General features: G+C 53.0%; 1 protein-coding gene across 4 annotated transcripts in view; it reads right to left on the reverse strand.

The window, feature by feature from the left end:
* Nucleotides 1–22,070, reverse strand: part of MTHFS (methenyltetrahydrofolate synthetase) — a 119,744-nt gene that overhangs the window by 88,450 nt on the left and 9,224 nt on the right. Inside the window, exons 4-7 of one of the 4 annotated variants that reach the window (XR_012127203.1) lie at nt 17,002–20,977; nt 16,348–16,586; nt 16,081–16,202; nt 15,082–15,219 (exon numbers count right to left, since the gene is read on the reverse strand). The exons of 1 other annotated variant lie outside the window; for it this stretch is intronic. Coding sequence is in view for 2 of the 3 variants with exons in the window: in XM_037013524.2 (XP_036869419.2) it covers nt 14,963–15,219 (257 nt within the window). In the remaining variant the exon portion in view is untranslated. Of the gene's footprint in view, nt 1–14,818; nt 15,220–16,080; nt 16,203–16,347; nt 16,587–16,606; nt 20,978–22,070 lie in introns of those variants that run through there. 2 more of the 4 variants (XM_037013524.2, XM_037013526.2) reach the window with 2 other exon arrangements.

Genomic DNA, 22,070 nt, shown 5'->3' on the forward strand with positions numbered 1-22,070 from the left:
TTTGCAACACAGCATGTAAAATATGATGTAAAAATGTAATTATCAACAGATGCTAAAACAGCCAATGGCTGCCAAATACTGATTTTCTCTAACTAGCCCTGCAAGGTAGTTGGGAAGGCAAAGAGAAGACAATGGGCTGTAAGGGGACCTGCAGCCATTAGCCCTGGACAAAACGAAGCTGATGCCCTGGGCGGGCGCCACTCTGTTCACAGATGAGCAAGTGCCCCCCGAGAGCCGCAGCGGCCCCAGGCTCCTCCGAGCCCAGGAGGCAGCTCAGGACCAGACGCAGGCGGCTCTTCCCCAGGCCAGCGGCCACATTCCTGCTTCCCTTCTATCTGCTTATAAGAAGCCAGTTTCTTAGAGTGCTGTCTGCTGACATGAACGGGGGACAGCCATGCCAACACTGGGGTACAGTATTCCACTGATCTTTTTCTACAAAATGCTGGGGTTTCTTTCCCACAAAATGCGATTTTGTATCACTTTGTAACCCGGTATTTTAAACGTCAGCACTTGAACATTCCTCCTCCTCAAACACATGTCAGTGACGTCTTTCACGGCTGCCTGTGCAGGTGTCTGGTGTGTGTCGCCTGGCTGTGCGCCACCGGGTCACACTCCCTGTCCCAGGAAAACGCCCCCACGCCAAGCCCCCATGAGCAGGACAGCAAGCGGCTTCCATCACATCACGGGGTTAACTTCCTGAGCCGGAAAACTCAGGGTCAAAGTCACAGAAAAGTGTAAGGTTTTTGTTAACTTTGCAGATGACTCCCCAGAAAGCCTGGAAAGCTCGCCTCTGCTCAGCAGCACGGGGGCCTGTCTGTGCGTCCCGGTGAGCCCGCACTGCCCAAGGGCTAGCCTGTGCTTCTGACGGTACGAGCAATCAAACATTTCTCACACGTGTAGGGCTCCTGGGTCTCTTCCTTTATGAACTACATTCTTCTGTCCTTTTCTCTCCACTGGGCACATTTCCCGGTTTTCTTGCTGATTCGGGTGGTATTCACCGGCAGCCAGTGCATTAGGGCAATGAGGGCCCTCCAGAGGGGGATGGTGCCCCCAAGCTGGCAGAACCAGGGAAACCGGTCTTCACCAGGTGGCCAAGAGAAAAGGAGTGTGACGGTGTGCTGAGTGTGGCCCCTGGCTGGGCCGCACCTGCTGAGAGACCAGCAGCAGAGGGCGGGCGACTCTGGACTAGGAGCGGCCTGGAAGGTGGGGGGGAGAAGGCAAGGAAGGGGACGCAGGGAGGTCGTGTCCGGGGCCAGAGGCCAGGGGACTTGCGGGAGATGGCTGAGGACCCCGCAAGGGCGACATCCAGGGCCACACCCTGCTCCTGCTACGGCTGGCCGTGTGGAGGGCCTCACCCTCTGCCCAGATCCGCCCGGCCAGGCGAAGGGAGCCTGCATTGTGGAGGCAGGAGGGGGTGGCAGCCACACACCTGGGCACCAGCGGTCCCTGGATTCCTCCCCGACCCCTGGGTGCTGGGCCCCTTTCCGCAGCACTGACGTGCCGTCTACGGGAAAGCCACCGGAATTCATGTGCCTTTAAGAGGCAAACAGCTTCCCCTTAGACTGGAACACTGGCAAAAGACCAGTCATTTTTCATCTCTGATTAAAATGTCTAAGGAAGAAATTGGAAATAATTCAGCAAGGGAAGCTCCCACTCTCAGAGCCGCAGAATAGATAATAAATCTGGAGGTGGTGGAAGCTGCACCAGTAGGAACCAGCCGCCAAGAGGCTGGGGGTCCAAACAAACCCTTGTCATCTCACCAAATGGGGGGTCAGGGCAAGAAGGGAGATGCTGGGATGCGCCCCAGGCTTCCAGGTGGGACCCTAAGCCTAGGAATGGGCACAGACCAAAACACACCAGTTTTCGCAAACTAAAGCCTGGCTTCAGATCTGCTCAATTTGAGATCAGATGACAATGACCCACCCCCTACCCTTCCCTCCAGGAGGAGGGCGGCACCCAGAGCCCTGGCTCACCTCACGGCTGCTCGTACACAATATCTGACACTTGGCAAACAAATTACAAAACATGGGGAGATGTGAAGGGCCCCAAACAAGAGAAAAAACAGATGCAGAAAGAGATCCAAGGAGCCCCCCATATCAGGATACCAGACAGAGTTTCAAAATAACTGTGGCTACTAATATGTCCAAGAAAATGAAAAGCCAGATGGAGAATTTTAGCAAAGAATTAAAATGTATTTTAAAAACCAAATAAAAATCCTAGAGCTGAAAAATATAACTAAATCTAAGAGCTCAATGCCTGGGCTTAATAGCAAAATTAGGCACAGCTGAAGAAAGGATTTGTGACTGAAAGACAGGTCAAGGGCGGCTGCCCAGGTCGGAGAACACAGCGGGGAAAGAGGGATGGAAATGCCAGGGGGAGGGTGTGTACGAGACAGAACAGAGCCCGGCAAACGTGGGGTCTTGAGGGCAGAGCACGCGCAGCAGCCCTGACTTACAGCAATGACCTTGCTTCCAAACCTGGTTAACAGGCGCCAGCCCACAGCCGCTGCCCTGGTGAGTTGAGGATTTCACGTGTCAAACTGCTGGACCGCCGTGTCGTGCACTTGAAACCGGTATAGGATTGCGTATCAATTCTACTTCAATAAAAATGACAAAACATATGCAAAAAAAAAAAAAGTACAATGAACCCCGAACAGAATAAACAAAAAGAAAACTGCATCTGGGCACATCGTGCAAGGCTAGCACCGAAGACAAACAGGGAAAATCTTAAAACCAGCCAAAGTTTAAAATTAAACTCAATTCCAACTTATTAGTTTATTATTTACTCTATTTATTGATCACTGATGATGTCATAGTCTCTGACATGGGGGTGCTTTTTATAAACGCAGGCTCCCGAGCCCCCAGTCAGCGCTTCTGATTTGGCACACGTGGGGCGCAGCCGGTGAACCAGCACCTTCAGCTACCACTGAGCGGATTCTCATCTAGGAGCTCACAGGCCACACCTCATCAGACCCACCCAGTCACCCCCGTGTCACAGCTGGGTGGCCAAGGGCCCAGGCCGGCTCCAGGTCACCATGGAGGGGGGGTGGGCAGGGCATGGCGCATTCTGCAGTCGGGGGCAATTCTGAGCAGCAGCTCCCCTAACCTGGCACATATGGGATCCTGGTCCTGGCAGGGAGGGTGGGGCCCCCAAGGCCTGTGGGGACTGGTGGCCAGAGAAGAACGGCAGGAGGGGACAGACCATTCCCAACACCCGCAGGAGACGGGCACGGTGTGAGGCACTTCCCCAGACTTCCCTGGATTCTGAGGGTCGGCCTGTCTTGCCAGTGGGTTTTGGCCCCGGGCAAGTTAACTATGGGTTCAGTGAGACTGAGGAATCAGCCGGCTTGTTCTCCCAGACAGGCCGAGCACTAGAATCGCATCTGCATCCAGCAGCCTGCGGGTCTGTCATCCTCCTCCGTCTCTGCCTCCACCCAGAGCCCTGGGCAGAGCTCTTTAATAGTGACTCAGTCAGTAGTAGCTCATTGCCCACGGGTGCGGGAGCAGTCGCCTAGCAGCAGGCCAGCGACATCACCAAGCTGCTGAGGGTCAGGTGAGGATCCTGCCCACAGGAGCCCTGACTCTCCTCACAGGGCCTGAGGCTTCACCATTTTTCACACCTACTCAGTGCCAGGTGCTATAGTAAATGCCTATCCATTCTCTCTTTTCACCTTTACCAAAACCTACCAGGTAGATACTACCATTCCCCATTTTATAGAGACACAGAGAAGTTAAGTAACTTACATAAGGTCACACAGCTAGTAAATGGGGAGCCAGGATTGGAACCCCCCGAGCCCGATTTTGTCTCTACTTACAACCCCAATGCTTTGCGGTCTCTGCCTACGTCCCCTATGCCCACCCTCCCGCCTGTTCACATGCACTCACCCCACAGGCAGGGGACTGCTTCTCCCACATTTGCCCCTTAGACAGCTTTTGGTGGTAGAGTAACCTGAGGGAGCCCAGAACCAGGAACTGGGAGCCCAGGGTGACCGCCCTGGCCCTGCTGCCACCACCCCCCCATGGTCCCTCCCTGCCACGTAATCGGCTTGTTCACCTGGAGAGCAGGGGTGACAACACCTCTCTCAGAACTGGGCTGAGAACCCAGCCTCCGTGAAGACCAGCCACTGAGCCAAAACGTGGGTCACAGGCCGTGGCTGACACAGGAACGGGGAGCTTGGGTTCCACCTGGCAGGCCCCACAATGGCAGGGTGCTGGCTGCTCCTGGCAGCTCTCAGAGGCGGGCGGCGCAGGGTAGGGGGGACCTTCGCTGTGGCCCGCGGGGCGCTCGTCCTGTCTGCCCACCACCCACAACCGACAAGTCCCACGTTATTAACGGCTCGCCCGGCTGCACTGCTTCTGTAAAGCATCTTGGGCACATGCAGCTAAGGGTTTTCAATGAACTTGGAAATCTGACCATCTCCCCCTCTGAAATTTCCCTTCTGGTGGTTGACGCTGATGGGATTTTTTAAAACTTTTATCAGAACATTAACAAAAGACCGGCAGATTAGATGGAAGAAACAAGTGCTTTATGGCAATAATACAGGCAGGACTAGTTCCTGGCAGAGCTGTCAGAATAAAAGGAGGCGCGGGCCGCTCGCCTCCTGTCACCCTTGCTGGCCCTCTGGCTGGGCCGACCTCCCACGACCTGGGGATCTGCGTGGCTGCTCAGCCCAGTGGGGCATCCCTACCGTGCCGCCCACTAGATGGCCCCGGGACTCAAGCTGGGGGTGTGGGGGACAAGGAGGGGATGCGAGGAGAAGCGGTGGGAGATGGAGATAGAGGGAGGAGAGAGGAGGCCAAGGGGGAGGGGAGGAGGGGGCGTGCAGCGGCCGGAGCACCTGCAGGCGTATGGAAGAGCAGAAGCACAGCCATTCGGTGGGGGAAGGAAGGCACAGCCCAGAGTAAACCCGGAGAGTGGTCAGTCCCACAGGTCAGAGCAGCGGCTGCGGACTGCGTGAGCGTGGGGAGGGCCGGAGAGAAGTGAACCTGAGAGAATGGAGCAGGGGGAGCCCGGCCGCCTGCCACGTCAGCCGTGGGACAGCAGCCTGGGGTGGCAGCCCCGCCTCCCACACTGGAAACCTTTGTGGCCCGAGGCCCAAAGAATCAGGCCCAAACTGAGTGTGACTCCGGGACCCAGGCAAGCTCCTTGGGGGGCTTCGGAAGACAGCCAGGGGTACCCCCTTTCTCTGACTTAAATGAAGGTCGGGGTGCAGGCGGTGGAATGAACAAGGGGTCAGAGACTTGCTCCAGATCCTGGGCCGCTGCTCAGACTCTGAGCTTGGCCTCAGCATCTTCTTCTGTGAACCGGGCACAGGGGCACTTCACACGGCTGCAGACGCATGGACAACGGCTGCCTGCCCTCCTGCGTCTGCTCCACACCCACGTGGAGGACTTCAGCGCAGGCAGCGCTCCTGCCCCCGGCCCCCGACACCCCGGCTGACCCGTGACCTTTGCAGGATGAATGGAGGGCGTGCAGTCAGCCCTTACCGGCTGCTCTTGGATCTGACACCCCCGTGGAAGTGCCCTCTGCCAGGCGCCGAGCCCTGCCCCTGCCAGGAGGGCCTGCAGGTGCCTGCCAGCTGCGCTCATGATTGGCTGCAAGACGGGCGTGTTCAACCTAAGAGCTGAGCATGAGGAAGATGCACGTAGCCACATCCTCTAACCCTTAACAACGAGGCTGACACGTCACCTACCATCCATGGGAGTCTGTGTCTGTCCCCCGGGTGGGGTTGAGCTCAGAGGAGGAATGTCTGGGGGCCCCACACAGGAAGCACTCCTTAAAACCTGCTACGTACGCATCCCCGTTTTCCATCCCTTTTAAGGCCTGTGCTTAGCTCTTCCTTCAATTCTGTGAATTCCAACAGATCCTTCTGCCACAGATCAGGTGCCCCGGGAAACAGACGGAGATGTGTGTGCAGTTTATTGAGGTGTGCTCTTGGGAATGGCACCTGAGGGAGGGAAGAAACAGGATCAAGGCTGAAATGCAGGCATGCCCTGCACACAGGCTCGCGGTCCCATGGAGCTGCAGCTGGGGTGGTCTTTCCGAGGAGGCAGGGGTCTGCAACGGCCAGGCACTGGGCACAGGCTGCCACCAGGACGGGCTGTACCCTTGGGAAAGATGACTCTTCAGCCAAGAGCCGTGCCAGGGGAAGGCCTCGGCTCTGGGCTGCCACCCCCCACAGCCTAGCACTGGAGGAAATGGTGCCTCAGTCCTAAAGGAGGGTGGGGCACCTCGTAGCGGCCAGGCTGCTTCCAACAGAGCGGTTAAGTTCAGTCTTTGGTTGAAGCAAACAGCGTAACTGATACATTCAGGTGCAAAGTGATCTCAGCAATAGATCACAATTTACCTCCTGCTTTGGGAGGCCTCCCTCAACGACTTCTCAGTCAAGGTTCACCTGTCCACCGTGCACCACCCTCATTCACAAACCAAAGCCAGGTCATGAGCTCGCACCAGCGGAATGTTAGGCAGCCAGCTACCGGTACGGAGTTCTGCCTTGGCAGCCGGCCTGTGCCTGCCAGCTTCCCATTTGCAACAGCCCCATGCAAAACCGTGTCACACAGGCCTTATGTGCTCCTGGAGTTTTGAAGTCCCAGAGCAGGGACAACGGACATGTGTCCACACACTCTAAAGAGAAGTGACAGACACGCTCTAATCTGGGTCTCCTGAAAAGCAGGCCGTGGGACAAGGAATTGCAAGCAGAACGTGTATTTTAGCAAGTGGCCCAAGAGACAGGAGTGCGGGGCTGAGAAGACGGAGAACAGGAGGCTAATGACCCAAGGGTGCACGAGGTTCACCAGCCTGGTGATCCTCCGAGAACAACGTGGAGCACACCTGAGAACTGTCCGCCCAGAGGCTGGAAGACAGGCAGCGTTCAGCAGGGGTGCCTAGGCTGGGCTGGCCAAGCCCTGCCCTCGGGGTATCAGTGTCCTCGCCCTCCCAGGTTGGTGCACACACCAGGACGGCTGAGAGGGCCCTGCCAAGGCCCACTCGGACACGACCTTCCCGCGTGGAGTGCTGGGTCGGCTAGGAGAGATGCTGCCTTCAGCGGGGCGCTGCCAGTTTGCTGTGCACAGAGGCTGGGGGGATGTGGCCTGAGGGGAGGCAGGCACGGCCCAGGAGGGTGCAACACGCACATGCATCAGGATTTGCCAACAGGCAGCCAGCACGGTTCTTCCACCAGCCACCACCATCTGTCTCCAGGCCATCTCAGAAAAAAATGGAAGATTAAGAAGCTTCTTTGAAGTAAGGGAATCTGTAGGTGGAGAACATGGTACCATTTCCCTCCCCTCCCGACAATTCTGGGGGGCAGGTACTGAGTGAGGGTGGACAGGGGCCAGCTGGGGATGGTGCCCACATGCAGCCCCACAGAGGCTCTCTGCAAACCCCACAAAGCCTCCACAAGAGCGGCATCCAGGCACCTGGCATGCACATGGCGCCAGGGGCCACACTGTACCGGCACCAGCCAGGCCGGCTGTGCCCCTTTCCCTCACTTGTGAGGGCTTGCAGAGCCAGAGGAAAGGACATGGACCAAGGGAAGGGAGACACTGTACCCGAACCCCTCCTCACTTCTGGGCTGGGGGACAAGGGCCTTGGAAGAAAGAGACAGCCCAGAGCTGGGTGACAGAGTAAAATTTTGATACAAGATACTGAAATTTCTGAAAATGGAAGTTCTCTTTTATCTGAAAGGTGACCAAAATATTATAGGATCTGCCCAAAATATGTTCAGGCACTGGAAGGGGGGATTCAAAAGGTCTGAACAATAAAGAAGAAAGCTGTTTCCTGTTGTGCTTGCCTGCACTGAGTCATTCCTGAGACTGAAAACGGGGCCTCTGGTCCTCACCAGATGTCAGCGCTTGCAGACAGGAAGGGGCACGGGACCAGAGGCCACGCCCAGCCCTAGCTGTGCACCAGCCCGATGCTGCCGGCTTGCACCCCTTCCACCCTACATGGGAGCTCTGGTGTCAGGGGTCAGCTGCATCAGTTGAAGTCGATCGTACCTGTGCACAGAGGATATCATATTCACAGCTGGCGGGACATCCAGTTGGGACCGAGGGTCTCACGTCTGTCTGATGCTTGCCTGTTCCCACATTAGGTGACCTCTAGATACCACACCTCAGACCCCTGTGACTGCCAAGTCCCTAGGGCCCTGATGTGTTAGCAGCCCTGTGGTGCTGAAGTTCACACCTCCACACAGTCCCAGAGGCGCTGAGCCCACAGGTAGTCTGCCGAACAGTCTGAATAACAGCGTCTGGGAGTCAGGGCCACCCAACAGAACCTCCGCAGTGAGGGACATGTTCTGTCTGCTCGTCACCAAAGCAGGCACTTACAGGCACCTGTGACCAAGGAAGTGAATTTTTTTTTTAATTTTTAATTTTTAATCTTTGAAGAACCTTTATTCTGTTTCCCACAGGGACTGCACCATTTTATATTCCAGCAGTGTACAAGGTTCCCAACTTTTCCATATCCTCATTATTTCTGTTTTATTTATTTATTTATTTATTATTTTGGTATCATTAATCTACAATTACATGAAGAACATTATGTTTACTAGGCTCCCGCCTTCACCAAGTCCCCCCCACATACCCATTCACAGTCACTGTTCATCTGCGTAGTAAGATGCTGTAAAATCACTACTTGTCCAAGGAAGTGAATTTTTAATTTCCTTTAACAAACGTGAATTTAAACAGCCACATGCGACGGGGCCGCCAAACTGGACAGTGCAGCTTAGAACCTCTCCTCAAAGCCGGGGCCAAGCAGCTGTATCGGCAGCTGCAGGGCCTGGACGTTTGCTGGGTGTGCAGAGCTCCAGGTCCCACTCGAGGCTCTGGACCAGAATCTGCACTCTAACAGGGTCCCCAGGCAACTTGCATGTCAGTATAGACGGACGCTCACGGCTGAGAACATTCTGGTGCCCCACTTAGATCTCCCGTTTCTGAACGTCTGCTGTGAACCTCTTATTACAGACTGATTCTCATATCCAATGTTCAGTCTAGTTCCTGCCCAATATATTGGATTGTGATGTCTGGCATTACTGGTCTGAAAGACCTAAGAGGTAAGCACATGTGTGTGTGTCCACGTGGAGACGGAGAGAGAGGAAGGAAGGTCCTAGCCAAGTTGGAAAGCGTCTGACACGTAAGCTAAGGGTCTGCACCTTATTTTCTTCTTTGGCGATAGAGAACCATCAAAAGCTGTTGTTAAGTGGGCAAATGACACGGCAGTCATGTTTCACGACTATACTGCATGGAAATACGGTAGACAGGCTGGAGGTGGCAGCCACACAGGCAACGAATTTCCACTACCCACCAGTTTTTGTTCAAGTACAATTACAGGGAGTAGCAGCATGTGCCATCTCATCCTGCCCTCAGATTCAAGGCACAGGAGAAATCCAGGGTTTAGAGAGATGGGTCTGCGGCCGCGTGGACCCCCATCATCCCAGCCTCAGAATTACAGGCTCTGTGTCTGAACTTGGGAGGAAAAAGCGCTGTGCATTCACTCCCCAAGGAAGGATTCTCGGCATTAAACCCCAGGCCCACCATTTACAGTAGGGAGCTCTGTGAGACCTGACTCACCACAGAAACAACTGTCTGCTTTGAAAGTATACTTTCTAAACACACCATTCTAAGACTAAACGTATAAAGACATTCACAAGACACAAAACAATGCAGCACAACGGACTCTCCTTCGGGTGTCCTGTTCACTGGTGTTCACGCGGTCTGCTGTCACCATCAAACAGAAATAGTAAAGTGAGAAACAGCAGCACCGGTGGTGGGATGAGGATACGACGCGGAGGGAAGCGGGGGGTTTAAAAGGCGCCCCCGGTCTTTTATCCACTCTCAGAAACACTCCAATGTGCGCAGGGCTGGCAGTCAGCCAGGGGACGCAGACAGGGAAAGAGCCTGAAGACGGGGGCGGGTTGTTTCCTGGGCGGCCGGGAGTCTGTTCCAAAGGAGTAGCTTCTAGAAGTTCCTCCGTCCCCAGACACTGTGAGCAAGGTGACAGCCCAGCAGACGCCCACACAGAGCACAAGGAGACCGGGATGGGGACGGAGGCAGCGGGGGCGAGGGCGGATCACGGGGAGCCCAGGTCCACAGCGCCTCCTGGAGGCCGACCGTGGGCCCAACCATCCGCCCACCGGCTGGGGGCATTGTCCCTAGAGCAGCGGTGTCCAAACGGGTGCCCCCCCGCCCCCTGCAGGGCACAGGCAGAGGGTGCCAAACCTCCCCTGGGGCTTAGGAGGGAGAAACTGGAGTCTCTGTTTGTATTTACTTTTTTATCTTTAAAAGACAAGAAATAAAGTTTTGCTAGAAGGTAAGATACCGATTGCCACCCCCCACCCCATCCCACTGCACCTCGGAAGGCCCCAAGCCAGGTCAGTATGCGGCCGTGCTGGGGGTGGAGTTGGGTGAGTGGGGGCGGGGGGGGGTAGGGGAGCAGGTCAGTTGCTTCCGGCACATTGAGACATGCTGCGCTTTTAATATACTCCCAGGCAGGTGGATTTATGCAGTCTCACCAAACCATCCTTCTTAAAATGGATGAATGGCTTAAAGAGATCCTTGCAAAGAAACAGCAGACCAAAGATAATCCTAATAGTGTGAGCGCTGGTGAGCATAGCGGCTGATAAGAGCTGGTCCTGATAAGAGCTAGTGATCAGCCTCACTCCGGAACAGTGCCCCTGCCAAGGAGCGAGACCCCAAGTCTGAAACTGCCACAAAGGCCCTTTGTCAGAGCGCCTGTGCGCACCACGTGCTGGCGCTCGCCTGTCCTCACACGTGTGAAGCCACCATGGTGCGCGGGAGCTCTGGCCCAGGAAACCGCCCAGGCCTCACAACACCCGTGGTATCGTGCGACATCATGAAACACTAGCTCTTCTGCACGCTGAACTACGCTCACGAGGTGCGACCATCAATGCTAACGCATCTCCTACGTTCTCTCCCTTAACAGCAAAAAACAAGATTCAGAAAACGCTTGTTTTCCCTGCCATGGAAATAGGGACGACATCCCCATGAAACGATTTAGGAGGAAAATCCCTGACGCATCTTCTTTGTCTGGAAGGGCTGTTGAGTAACATATACAGAACGTTGCGGAAAACCTGAAGAAGTAAGTACAGGAATAAATCTGTTGGGGAGAGGGGCTGGTAAAAGGCCAGAGGCTTCCAGCGTGTCTCAGCTGATGGTGTCGCCATTAGAGAAAAAGCAGAGGTAAAGCGGCAAAGAGATGTGTCTCAAAATTAATCAACATAAAAAAATGTTTTTAAGGACAAACTATTTGGGTCTAATTCCTGAAGGAATGACCACTCTGACTGGAATTTCTTTTTAAAGGGAGAGGAGGGTAGATTCGACATTAGATTCAGCAACTGCCATCATTAATTCACAAATGCATTACTGAATTTTATCAAATTAAGAACCTCAAGATACAGTAGAATATTCACAACACTTTGTGATGTGGTAGGAAGGACCCATGAAAAATATCTTATTCATATTTCTCTGATTCTCTCAAAGTAAAAAACTTTTAAAGGAGCTGTTAATACAAAATGCCAAAATGTCAGAAATGAGTTTTGTGTTTATTTTCTACACAAAGGTGAGTGTTCTGAATTTTCTGAGTGCTGTGATTATAAATGGCTACCAGTAAATTGCTACCTAGGCAAGTATCTCCAAAAAATAAATACATCTAATCTGAACCTTCAGAGTAAAAGTCGTGTCTCATCAATGAGACAGAAAGGAGATTTCTGCAGCAGGAGACGTGTGATGTGGAGAGAGCATGCTGAAAGCAGGCATTTGGGGATATTTTCATCATTATACGATTCTGTTGCCAAAAACTCTGCAAGAACCTATAAACACTTTCATTTCTGCATAACTAAAAAACTTGGAAGAAGAATTTTTCTGACTTGGTTTAAAATTTTCCAAGAAGTTTCAGTAAGTTTTGAACTTACTTTGCTAACAAAGTAAATGTGCAGGATCTGATAATGATTCACATCAAGAAAATGGGTATTCGCTGCTCTGACCTCAGTAAGAAAAAAAAAAAAAACCTTTGCAAAATTTGAAGTACAGGCCTCTGCTTATCTCTGGAAGGAATCTTTCCCAGCTGTGAAAGTCCTTAAAACCAAACACTGAAATAAAATAAAAAACAGACTTTTGAATCATCCAATAAGGTTTTCAAATAGTAAATTTCCAAAATATTTCCATCACATTGCTTTCCCTTTTAGAAATTAAGTCCGCTATAAATTACAGAAAATACGCTGTTTCCATCATCTCACTTTTTTTTGTGTATGTTTACTAATGTGCATTAGACATCCAGAAAGAAATGTGTTATTTACTGTGAAGCATACAAATAAACACCTATTTGAGGCGGGGCTCACATGGACTAGGTCACCTCCACAGGGCAGGACTCCTGAGAGCGCCTGAGCTCAGGGGTGGGGGAGGTGGCACCGAGATGCCAGGCACTGGCTGCAGGGAAGGGAAGTGTGCTCCAGAAGGACCCGCCCGAGAAAGCCGGGGACACGGGAGCCCCAGCACACAGCAGCCAGGAGAACCGCCAGGGCACGACACAGGGCGGCACTGCGCACCTGAGGTGCACAGGGAGTGAGGCAGCACTCCCTGCCTCACGAGGGGCCCACTGGGTGACCCGTGCCGGGCCACGCTGGAAACTGGCATAAACCATGAACCTGGCAGACAATTTGCCTTTGAGGTGATAGGCATGTGAACATATGACCGAAATGTGTGTGACTCACCGAATACCAATGGTCACTGAAGGAAAACAGCCGGGGCCAGGAACTGAGCTGCACCAGGCCACCCGGGCCTGGACATGCTTTCCAATCTCTTAGCAGGACATGAGGGTGAAGCGTGTGCTGCTCGTGTTGGTATCGGTTAGGTGGGCTGGAACCTGACGGTTTAGCGTCTAGTTACACGACCCCAGGTCCCCAGCACAGGCAGTAATCAGACACGCTGGGGCCCCAGGGCACTTCCAGCTCCCCAACGCTAAGCATTTCTTCTGTCAGCGTCTAGCTGCTGTTTCATTCTCCTGGATAGTGGGCACCTGAGACCCTCAGCATGCTGGCTGGAGGCCCTGTCCTCCGCCTCTGCTGATGCCCTGATCTGAGTTACAACGCCAGCATCACCTCCATCTTCTGGGTTCTTCTGTGTCCAACACCTTCTCTGTAATGACCATGCCCGTTACTGGTCACCGAGCAGCCGTCTCCATCCAGGTGACAGGCCCTGCAGCCTCTGACTGCCCTCAACCTCGGTGGCCTGGCCTTCTGCAATTGGTCTGCCCGAGCTGGGAGAAGTTTTATGTGCTCTCCTTGGCAGAACAGATCAAGCCCACAGGTGCTGACGTTTCCAGGTGTGTGGCAGCTCCAGACTCCTCTGTTTAAGCATCTCAGACCAACCTGCCACCACAGTAACATCCACCCTGACCTTGCGGTTGAAATAATGCTGAACCTTTTCAACCACAACAATCAGGTGATTTTATAGCCCAGATTCTGCTCCCTGCCCATTTCTGCCTGTATGTACTACACTGCAGAAGTCCAATTTAGCCCAACAGACATTTTTAAAGTGTTCTTTTGTCCATAAAAATCCTATCATCTGCTATGAATCCGAAGAGTATGGATCCAGCTTTACACAACACATCGGAGTGCATCCAATTAACTCATTCAAAAAATTCTCCCATGTCCACTGTATGTGTACTGTGAGAAATGTAAACATCATTTGGCACTCACAGCCTGGTGAAGGGACAGACGTGACAACTAATAACTGATATGCAGACAATATGATAAGGGGGACAATGACAAGGGCCGTTTAAACAAGTGAAGGACACCAGCTCTGCTGGGGAACGTGGAGGAAGACTTCACGGAGGCGGACAAGGACCCAAGGCAAGGAGGGCAGAAGGTCCTGGTCAGGAGGTCACAGGAGTGGCAGACAGGAGCCTGGAAATCACGGAGGGGAGACCTTTTAAGGGGCTCAGTACACAAGGAGGGGTTGGCTCGTTACCTGCGGGCTCCCAACAGCCACCAGAAGCCGCACGATCAGATTGTTTTACAAGACCCACTTGGCTGTAGTTTGAGGAATGAATGAGAAAGGGCCAGACTGAAGCAAGGGAAGCCGGAAGTGGGTCCTTCATCCAGCTCGGCTCAGAAAGGCTGAGCCCAGACGACAGGGACACCAGGAAAACAGAGAGAACAGACGTGAGAGGCATGTCGGAGGCGAGAGCCACGGGGCCCAGGGACAGGCTGGATGTGGGGGTGAGCAAGAGCCATTGAGGAAGGCTCCGGGGTTTCTGGTCACACCACCTTGCCCCCCACAGATCACCAGTGGCCCCCTGGCTGTGACTGAGAGCCCGCAGATTTTCAGAGCAGACACCACAAAAGACAGAAAGAATCAACTCACTGGGCATCAGACCTTAAACTCACAAGCGGCTGACACACACACCCATAAAGATGGGAGCAAATCTGCCAAATTAAAGTATTTAAATCATAAAAGGTTTCGGTCCATTAACCATCAAAAGCTACAAAGTCCCAGACATAAAATTTCGGGGTGAATAAATGAGGTCACAGGCGGTGGTAGGAAATTCTTGGGGAATTTCGTGCATGAGGCCAACACCAACAGACCAACCAGCAACCGCCGGGTCTCCAGGTGCCCGCTGAGGCCGGGCAGGCCCAGGGCAGGCCTGGGGAAGCAGTGCCCCCTCCCCGTGAGCAGGTCCTCATTAATACCCAATTCAAAGTGCAAAGCAGAAGGGTGGACTCGCCGCGGTAATTCCAGGAAGGTGGGCTGGGAACGGTGTGGTGCAGCCTCTGCTGTGATCGATGCTGTTCACACGTCTGTTGGTTTTCACAGATGGCTTTAATGTTGGGTATTTTATAATTACACAAAAATCAATGAGTGCACATTCACATTAGTGTTCAATTCCAAATAATCCCTGACGAGGGAAAATACATATTCTGCTTTCCTCGGGTGCAGGACACCGATCACTCGGCTGCAGACGTCAGGACTCGAGATGCCGAGGAGTCTTCATAAAGGACTTCATCTACCTTCACGTCATGCTCGTCCACGGGGACCCGGAGGCACACCTGCTCTCGGAAAGCCAGGGCCAGGGTGTAGGGTCTGCGCTCCTGCTGCTGCAGACAGCGCCTCAGGTAGGTGTCGTAGTAGCCCCTGCCCCTCCCCAGCCGGTTGCCATCTCTGTCGAACCCCAGACCTGGCATGAAGATGAGGTCAAGTCCCCCTGTGGAGAGAGGAGCAGAGTGCAGAGGGCCGTGGTCTCACAGGCTGACAGCTCTGGGACCGGGATTTTCTAAAGGCATCTCTCTTCTCTGATTTCTAAAGAAATACCTGACCATTTTAGAAAATCCAAAAAGCAGAGTCAGACAAAGCGGGAAAAAAGTCCCTCAGCAACTCAGGAGCCCACCACCCCTCCTTCCCGTTCCTTCATGTGTATATGTGCAAAGACGCCAGGATCCCCGGCCCCGCCACGTGCACAGGGCCTACGAGCTCCTTTCCTCTCTCCCTTCTTCAGGCATCCAAGCGATTCTCTACACCTGCCCGGGTGCGGAGCCGCACCCCAGGCCAGCGACAAGTGAAGGCGCAGGAGGGTCAGAGCGGAGCCAGAGAAGACGGAGCTGTCCCCACAGTCAGGGAGCAGCCGTTCAGAGCGCTGGGCTACCTTCATTTTCCCTCCCCCTGGCGAGACAGGGCCAGCTGGTCGGGTTCCCTGCACCCAGGAGAGAGGGTCACAATGGTCCTCTGGCCAGAATGCTCCGAGGAAGCACGGAGACCAGAACCAGCCACCGGCACCATCAGGCAGAGTGGGCAGCTGGGGCTCACGATGGAAGGCAGGGCCTTGACCTGACCCAGGGACAGGAGTGGGCTGTCCCCTGAAGGTGGCCACGAGGTAGAGGACCTCCACGGCCCCTCTGAGGTCCAGGTGGTGGTCCTCCGGCCTCTGGCAGGGAGCACAACGGGCCGGCACTACTCGGGAGCCATGACACAGGTCCAGCCCAGGCTTCACCCTGTGGCGTCCCGTATGGGGAAGGCTGTCCTGTGGGCTTCAGAGTGACCCAGGGCTCAGCAGGGACTAGCCACTCACACAGGACTGCTGCTGAGGACATGTCAGGGCTGGAAGCCACGGACTCTCTGGAACACGGGTGTTCCAAGAGAGATGTTCAGACTGGCAGCCAGGCTGGCCGTCACCACCAACAGCTGCTCCACCTGCAGGGTTGCACGGAGAACTCAGCCTCGCCCCGGCTCCCCGCACACCTGGCAACCCCCGCCCACCAGATCCCAGCACGGCAAGTCGCAGGTGACAGCCTGACCTTCTCATGTAAACTGCTTGTCCATTCCCATCCCAGCTCACCCTGCCCACTTGGGACCAGCGGTGCGCTGCGCACTCGGGCTCTGCTCCCGCTGCATGCCCCTCCGGCGCCAGGGACACAGCACTCAGGCAGGACACGCACACGCCTCTCCTCTCCAGCAGGGCAGGCAGGGAGCTCTGCGAAGTCCTGGGCAGCCTACCCAGCCCTGTCTCTCAGGACATGCAGGCCAGTCACATGAAACAGTGTGCACTCCAGTGCGAGGTCGCCGGCCCGCAGATGCCTGAGGCACAGAGACGAGAAGCACGGGAGACATCAGCGGGGGGTGGGGAGCAGGGGTCGGGGGAGCAGCCCCAGTTGGCAGTCAGAGGACCTGCTGGGCACTCTGCCATCACCTGGATTGCGGGACATGTGCACCCACAGCACGTGCCCAGACCCCCCGCTGCAGCCACGGGTACTGTGGTGGCTTCTCTTCTTAATTAGACAAGGTCGGAACTGTCCTGAGCCAGGGAGCGGGGAGAGCAGGCGGATCTGCGGCAGGCGCCGGTGACCCCTGACCGGGGCTCCGCCCCGGGCTCCGGGGCAAAGCCAGCAGAGCGCCCCTACCGGGCTGGGCGGCAGGCCTTCCCCGCAGAGGGCCGGTGTTTCCCACTCAGGCGACAAACGCCAGCGGGCTGCAGCTCGTTTCACCCACTTACTACGATCCAAGAATCTGGCATCTTATTCGTGGAGTGTTTAAACGCGTCCTCCCGTCGCTGTGGCTGCAATGCGAGGCCGCGGCCGGACCCCACGTCAGTGGCCCGGGAAACACCGCCATCTGCTGGGCGCCAGCGGAGCTACTCAGCCTGTCTCAAAATCGCCCCTTTTAAAACCTGGTTTTGGGAATCTCACCTCGAAAACATGTTACCAAGGATGAAAGTTTCTTATGAAACTAAGTTTCCTGATATTTTATTTTACAGAACTTAAAAAGAATTTCAAGAAAATAACTAACATTACTTCAGAGACTCCTGGGTCCCGTCTGGAAATTTGAGGCTATGTTCCTATGCTTTTCCATACAGCAAAAATAACCGACTCGAAATATAATGGAAAATATTCCATTAACAGTAACAACCACAAACATGAATTGATCAGGAATGTACTTAAGAAATGTGCAGAAACAACATGAGTAAAAGCAAAAACATCCACAAAGGAACAGAAAGAGCCTTGGGCAATTGGAAGGTGCACCGTATTCCCAGAGAACACCAGACTTTGTAAAGAAATCCATTTCCCACAAACTAATCTAAAAATGTAACACAATTTCAACCAAGACCTCTAAAGGATTTGGGGGAATAAACTGACAAAATTATTTTAATCTCAAAAATGAATTTTTAAAAATAGGCAGCTCAATTTTCAAAACAAGAATAATGGGGTAGGACTCATTTACCAGGTATTGAAATGAATTAAAGGGCCATTACACAGCTATATTAATTAAAACACCCTGGTACTAGTGCCAGAAAAGTCAAAAGATCAACAGAAAAGACTGCAATGTCCAGAAACAGACCCAAAAAATATACAAAAATTTAGTACATGACAAAGGGGGCAGGCACTCCGAATTAGCAAGGAAAGGGCAGATGGTTCACTACCTGGTGTTGGGACCCGGGGCTATACCTTGAATAAAAAATTAGGTTCCTTCCTTATAGTTTAATACACATTCAAAAAAGATTACTGTTTTAATATTAAAAAGTATTAGGATACTTTTTATAAAAAGCATTTTATAATAAAGCATTTAGGATAAATGTATAAATTAAAATATATAAAATAAAAATTATAAATGAAAAGTATAAATAAATATAAAGCATTTAGAATACATTTTACAAAAAATATAAATTTAAAGCATTAGGATAAAATGAAAACTTACATATTCTCGAGAATGAAAAAACACTCCCTAAAAATGAAGCCAAAGGTAGAAATCATAAAAGAAAAGGTTGACTTCACTAATAAAATTTAAAACATCTGCATTTCCCAAAGCAAAAACATACACAAAATTAAGGAAATAGTAACGTGGACAAAAATACTTGCAGCACTCGACAGACTAAGGGTTAAATCCAGTATATGAGGAATTGTGGCCACCCAGAAAGATGGCAGAAACAAAGAAGTCACATTCCCCAAAGCAAGCAGAGACATTTTTTGTCCTCCTTTGTAGGAGACAAATTATGAAGGTTAAAAACATATCAAAGCTTACAATATATTTTGTCATTCTCACAGTAAACATGTTAACCATTGTAATTTTTTTTAAATGGAGGAAATCAAAATTGAATTGAGGGATTACTCTTGCGATTAATTCTTCAAAACAAAACCGGAAACGCTGATGGGTCAAAACTAAGTACTCCTCAGGATGAAAATCCAAGCGGCAGGGGTCCTGAGATGCCCAGGTGTCTCTCTCCCAACTGTTAGCCAGCTTTTCCGATGTATTTGGGAGGTTTCCCGCTGCAGGGTGCTCTCTTTGAGGAACTTATGAAAAGGGTTGTATTTCCCCCGATACAATCTCACGGTGAAGCACTGTTTCCACTCAAAGACTTTGCTTGGCTGTGCCTGCACTTCCTGAGCACTGCCAGGCACAGGCTGTGCCTGTGCATCCCCAGAGCACGTGCGGTACCCCCTGCTCCCAGTGCAGTTGCCACCAGGACAAAACCGCTTCCTGGGTAAGGGTCCCCATCGCCATCAAGGGCTTGCTGCACAGTAGGCATTGTGAGACCTCACATAAATTCCCTTATTTAGCCTTCTTAACACTACAGCGAAGGAGTTATTACTATCTTCATTTTCAAAGGAAGGAACAGAGACTTAGACTATGAGGCTTACGCACATCCATGCAGCCATAGGCTACCGAGCCAGTAACGAAACCCAGTTTCCTGAGGTCCAACCCCATCAACCCCTCATCTTCCTCCACACGGCCTGACCCAACAGACTGTGAGCACCCTTTGGCCCTTAGGCATCTGTTCCTTCCCAGGGCATCACGGGTCCAGCACACCACAGCTGGTCAGTGCGTGTGCGTTCACGACTGCATTAAAGCATCTTGCGTGGTGGCAGTGCACACATGAAGCAGCAAAGCTGCTTTGGGAGGCAATCTGGAAACATCTACAAAGACTAAAGAGTCCGTAAGCATCCCACTGCCAGGGACTGACCCTAGGGACTTAGCTGTGCAGTACACGGACACGTAGCAGGATGTCTCCAGGCATCGTTTGTAGTACTGAAAAAGTGGAAGCCACCTAAATGTCTACCAACAGAGGTTACTATGCAACCATCCGAAACACTGTGGTGGACCTTCATGGGCTGCTAGGAAAAGAACTCTACGGTTTAAAATTAGCAAGTGAAAAAGCAAATTGTAGAACAGAATGTATGACTCCCTCTGTAGAGATGGTTTAAAAAGAAGACACACACATGATCTAGAAGGATGCCAAGTACCCTAAGATGGTCTCATCTGGGAGTAAGACTCTTGTCATCCTCTGCCTACTAAACCACGGCGTGTCACAGTCCGATGAACGCACGGATGACCTGCTGCTCTACCGTGTGGAGCTGTTTGCTTGTTTGCCTTTTAAACCCCAACACAAACTGAGATGAGGGAGTCAGCGTGGACTGGCCAAGGAGGCTGGCTGTGGATGGATCCCCTCAAATACCAGCTTTCTCAAAGACTATGTGCCCACGTTAAGGACATGGCAACCTGGACACAGATGCACCTCGTTCCAACCACCAAAAACCAACAGCGTAAGTTCATCCTTTCCTTTCCTTCAGCATCTTTCATTCTATTTGTTAAACCTACAAATGGTATATGAGAGATGCAAGTCCTACCTAGGGGGCCGCTAGGTAAATCTGCTTTTATTTGTGGTTTATCACTGACAACATGCAGCTGAAAATTACTCCTAGAAGGAGAGATGGGAAAAGTGGATGGGTGGGTGGCAGGGCTATTCTTGTATTTCCAATTTCCTACTCTCATCGATCCTATCGCCCTAATAAAAGACTGTCTTGCCCAAAGACAGCATTCTTTCTCCCAGCATCCCTTTATCATTTTATCCTGCCCGTCCTACAGCAAAAGCAGAGGCATGCAAACATTGCCTTCGTTTGTAGCCTCTTCATTCTCGCACATTATCAACACCTATTGCCATATACTTAAAGATTCTGCTGCTTTCTCCTTTTAGCTAATACTCCCCAAATTTATATTTATGGTTCTCTGTACTTTTACAAACTACACCCATCAAAGAAATAATGTCAAAAGCATGTGACCTAGGAATCCTCCTCTGGAAAGGTAAATTAACGCAGTCTGGCCCACATCTGTCAGCAGGCTCCTGCTTGTAAACCTCGGGTCTGCCCATAAGCGCCCTCCGAGGGCTCCTGGGTCAGCATCTGCCCTCCCGCCTCCAGATCTGCACACCCAGCCAGCTACCCACCAGCATCTCCGGGGGCCCCAGACCACCCAGGAGGGAGTCACTCCCTGCTCCCCGCCCCGCTTCCCTGCCTCGGTCAGCAGCTCTGCACCCAGACGGCGAGCCAGACCGTCCTCGACGGCCTCGGGTGGTCTGCCGCCCAGGCTGGAGACCCCACAGGCCGCGCGTGTCGGCACACACTCGTCCTCTCCGCGCTCAGGCGCCACCATCTCTCGTCATCGGAGGCCCGGCTGATGCCCACTCCTGGTCTGTCCTCCTGTGGCCGGAGAACAAGCCTTAGGAAACACAGCCCTGCTCATGCCACTCCCCCGAGTCAGGCACTTCAGAGAATACAGTTCAACCCCATGACCTTCATGGCGCGGGCCTGCCAGGCTCCCCCAGGCAGCCCATGACCACCGTGAGAATCGGGGCCTGCCTCTGGCTGGGTGTGGCAGAGGCGGCTCGCTGCTGTGCAAACACCTCAGGGTCTCACCCCCGCCTGCTTCACAGCAGAAGCAGGGCTTTGTTTGGAAGGCCGCGGACCCCACTGTCCGCAGCTTCCTGGGCAGCTATGTAGGTATGGCCCCAGGCCCAGGTCCCAGAGAGTGGGATGTACAGGGAAGGGTGCTGTTTTTCCCATCCCCCCTCCTCTGGCTGTCCGGAATGTGGGGTTCAAAGGGCAGCTCGAGGTGCTGTGCTGGACCACACAGCACGTGCAGCAAGGCTGGGGCCTGGGGGGCGACTGCAGACCACTACCACCACCCCGGACTTCTGTTACTTTGGGGTTTTCTGTGCAGCCAGCTAACGCTGACTGACAGACTGAGGAGCCTCCTCCTGTCCACAGCCACGGCCCATAATGGCAGCATGGGGGACACCGGGCCACCCCACGAAGGGCACACCTTCGGGTAAAGCAGACCTGGCAGGAAATCCTGGCTCTGCCTCATAACTGCAGCGCATGAATAGTGCTGAGACTCACTTTCCTCATCTGTGGAACTGGGACAGTACTGCTGCCACGATGAATACCGAGGTCATAGATATAAAAACATCCAGTACACGCTCGGTGTCAGCAGACACTCAAAGGGCAGCTGATGACCCACTAGTGCCTCTGCCTTGGTACACAGCCCCCCGGGAGAGCCCTGCCCCGCTCTGCGGCCCCACTGGGATCGCAGCTCCAGAAACAGCTCTCACACTCCGTGCATGAGAGCCAGAAGACGTGACCCCACAAGCAGGCCCCGGGCCGTGCGGGCTCAGTGCGCCCATGCCTCGCGGCGCTCAGACCACAGCTGCTGCATAAATGAGCGAGCAAATAAGACATTTTAGAAAGGAAAAGGGCAAAGCCGATATGACTGATCAGTTTCTGATTTTCATTT

This window comes from Manis javanica, chromosome 18 (genome assembly GCF_040802235.1).
Source record: "Manis javanica isolate MJ-LG chromosome 18, MJ_LKY, whole genome shotgun sequence".
Classification (NCBI taxonomy): domain Eukaryota; kingdom Metazoa; phylum Chordata; class Mammalia; order Pholidota; family Manidae; genus Manis; species Manis javanica.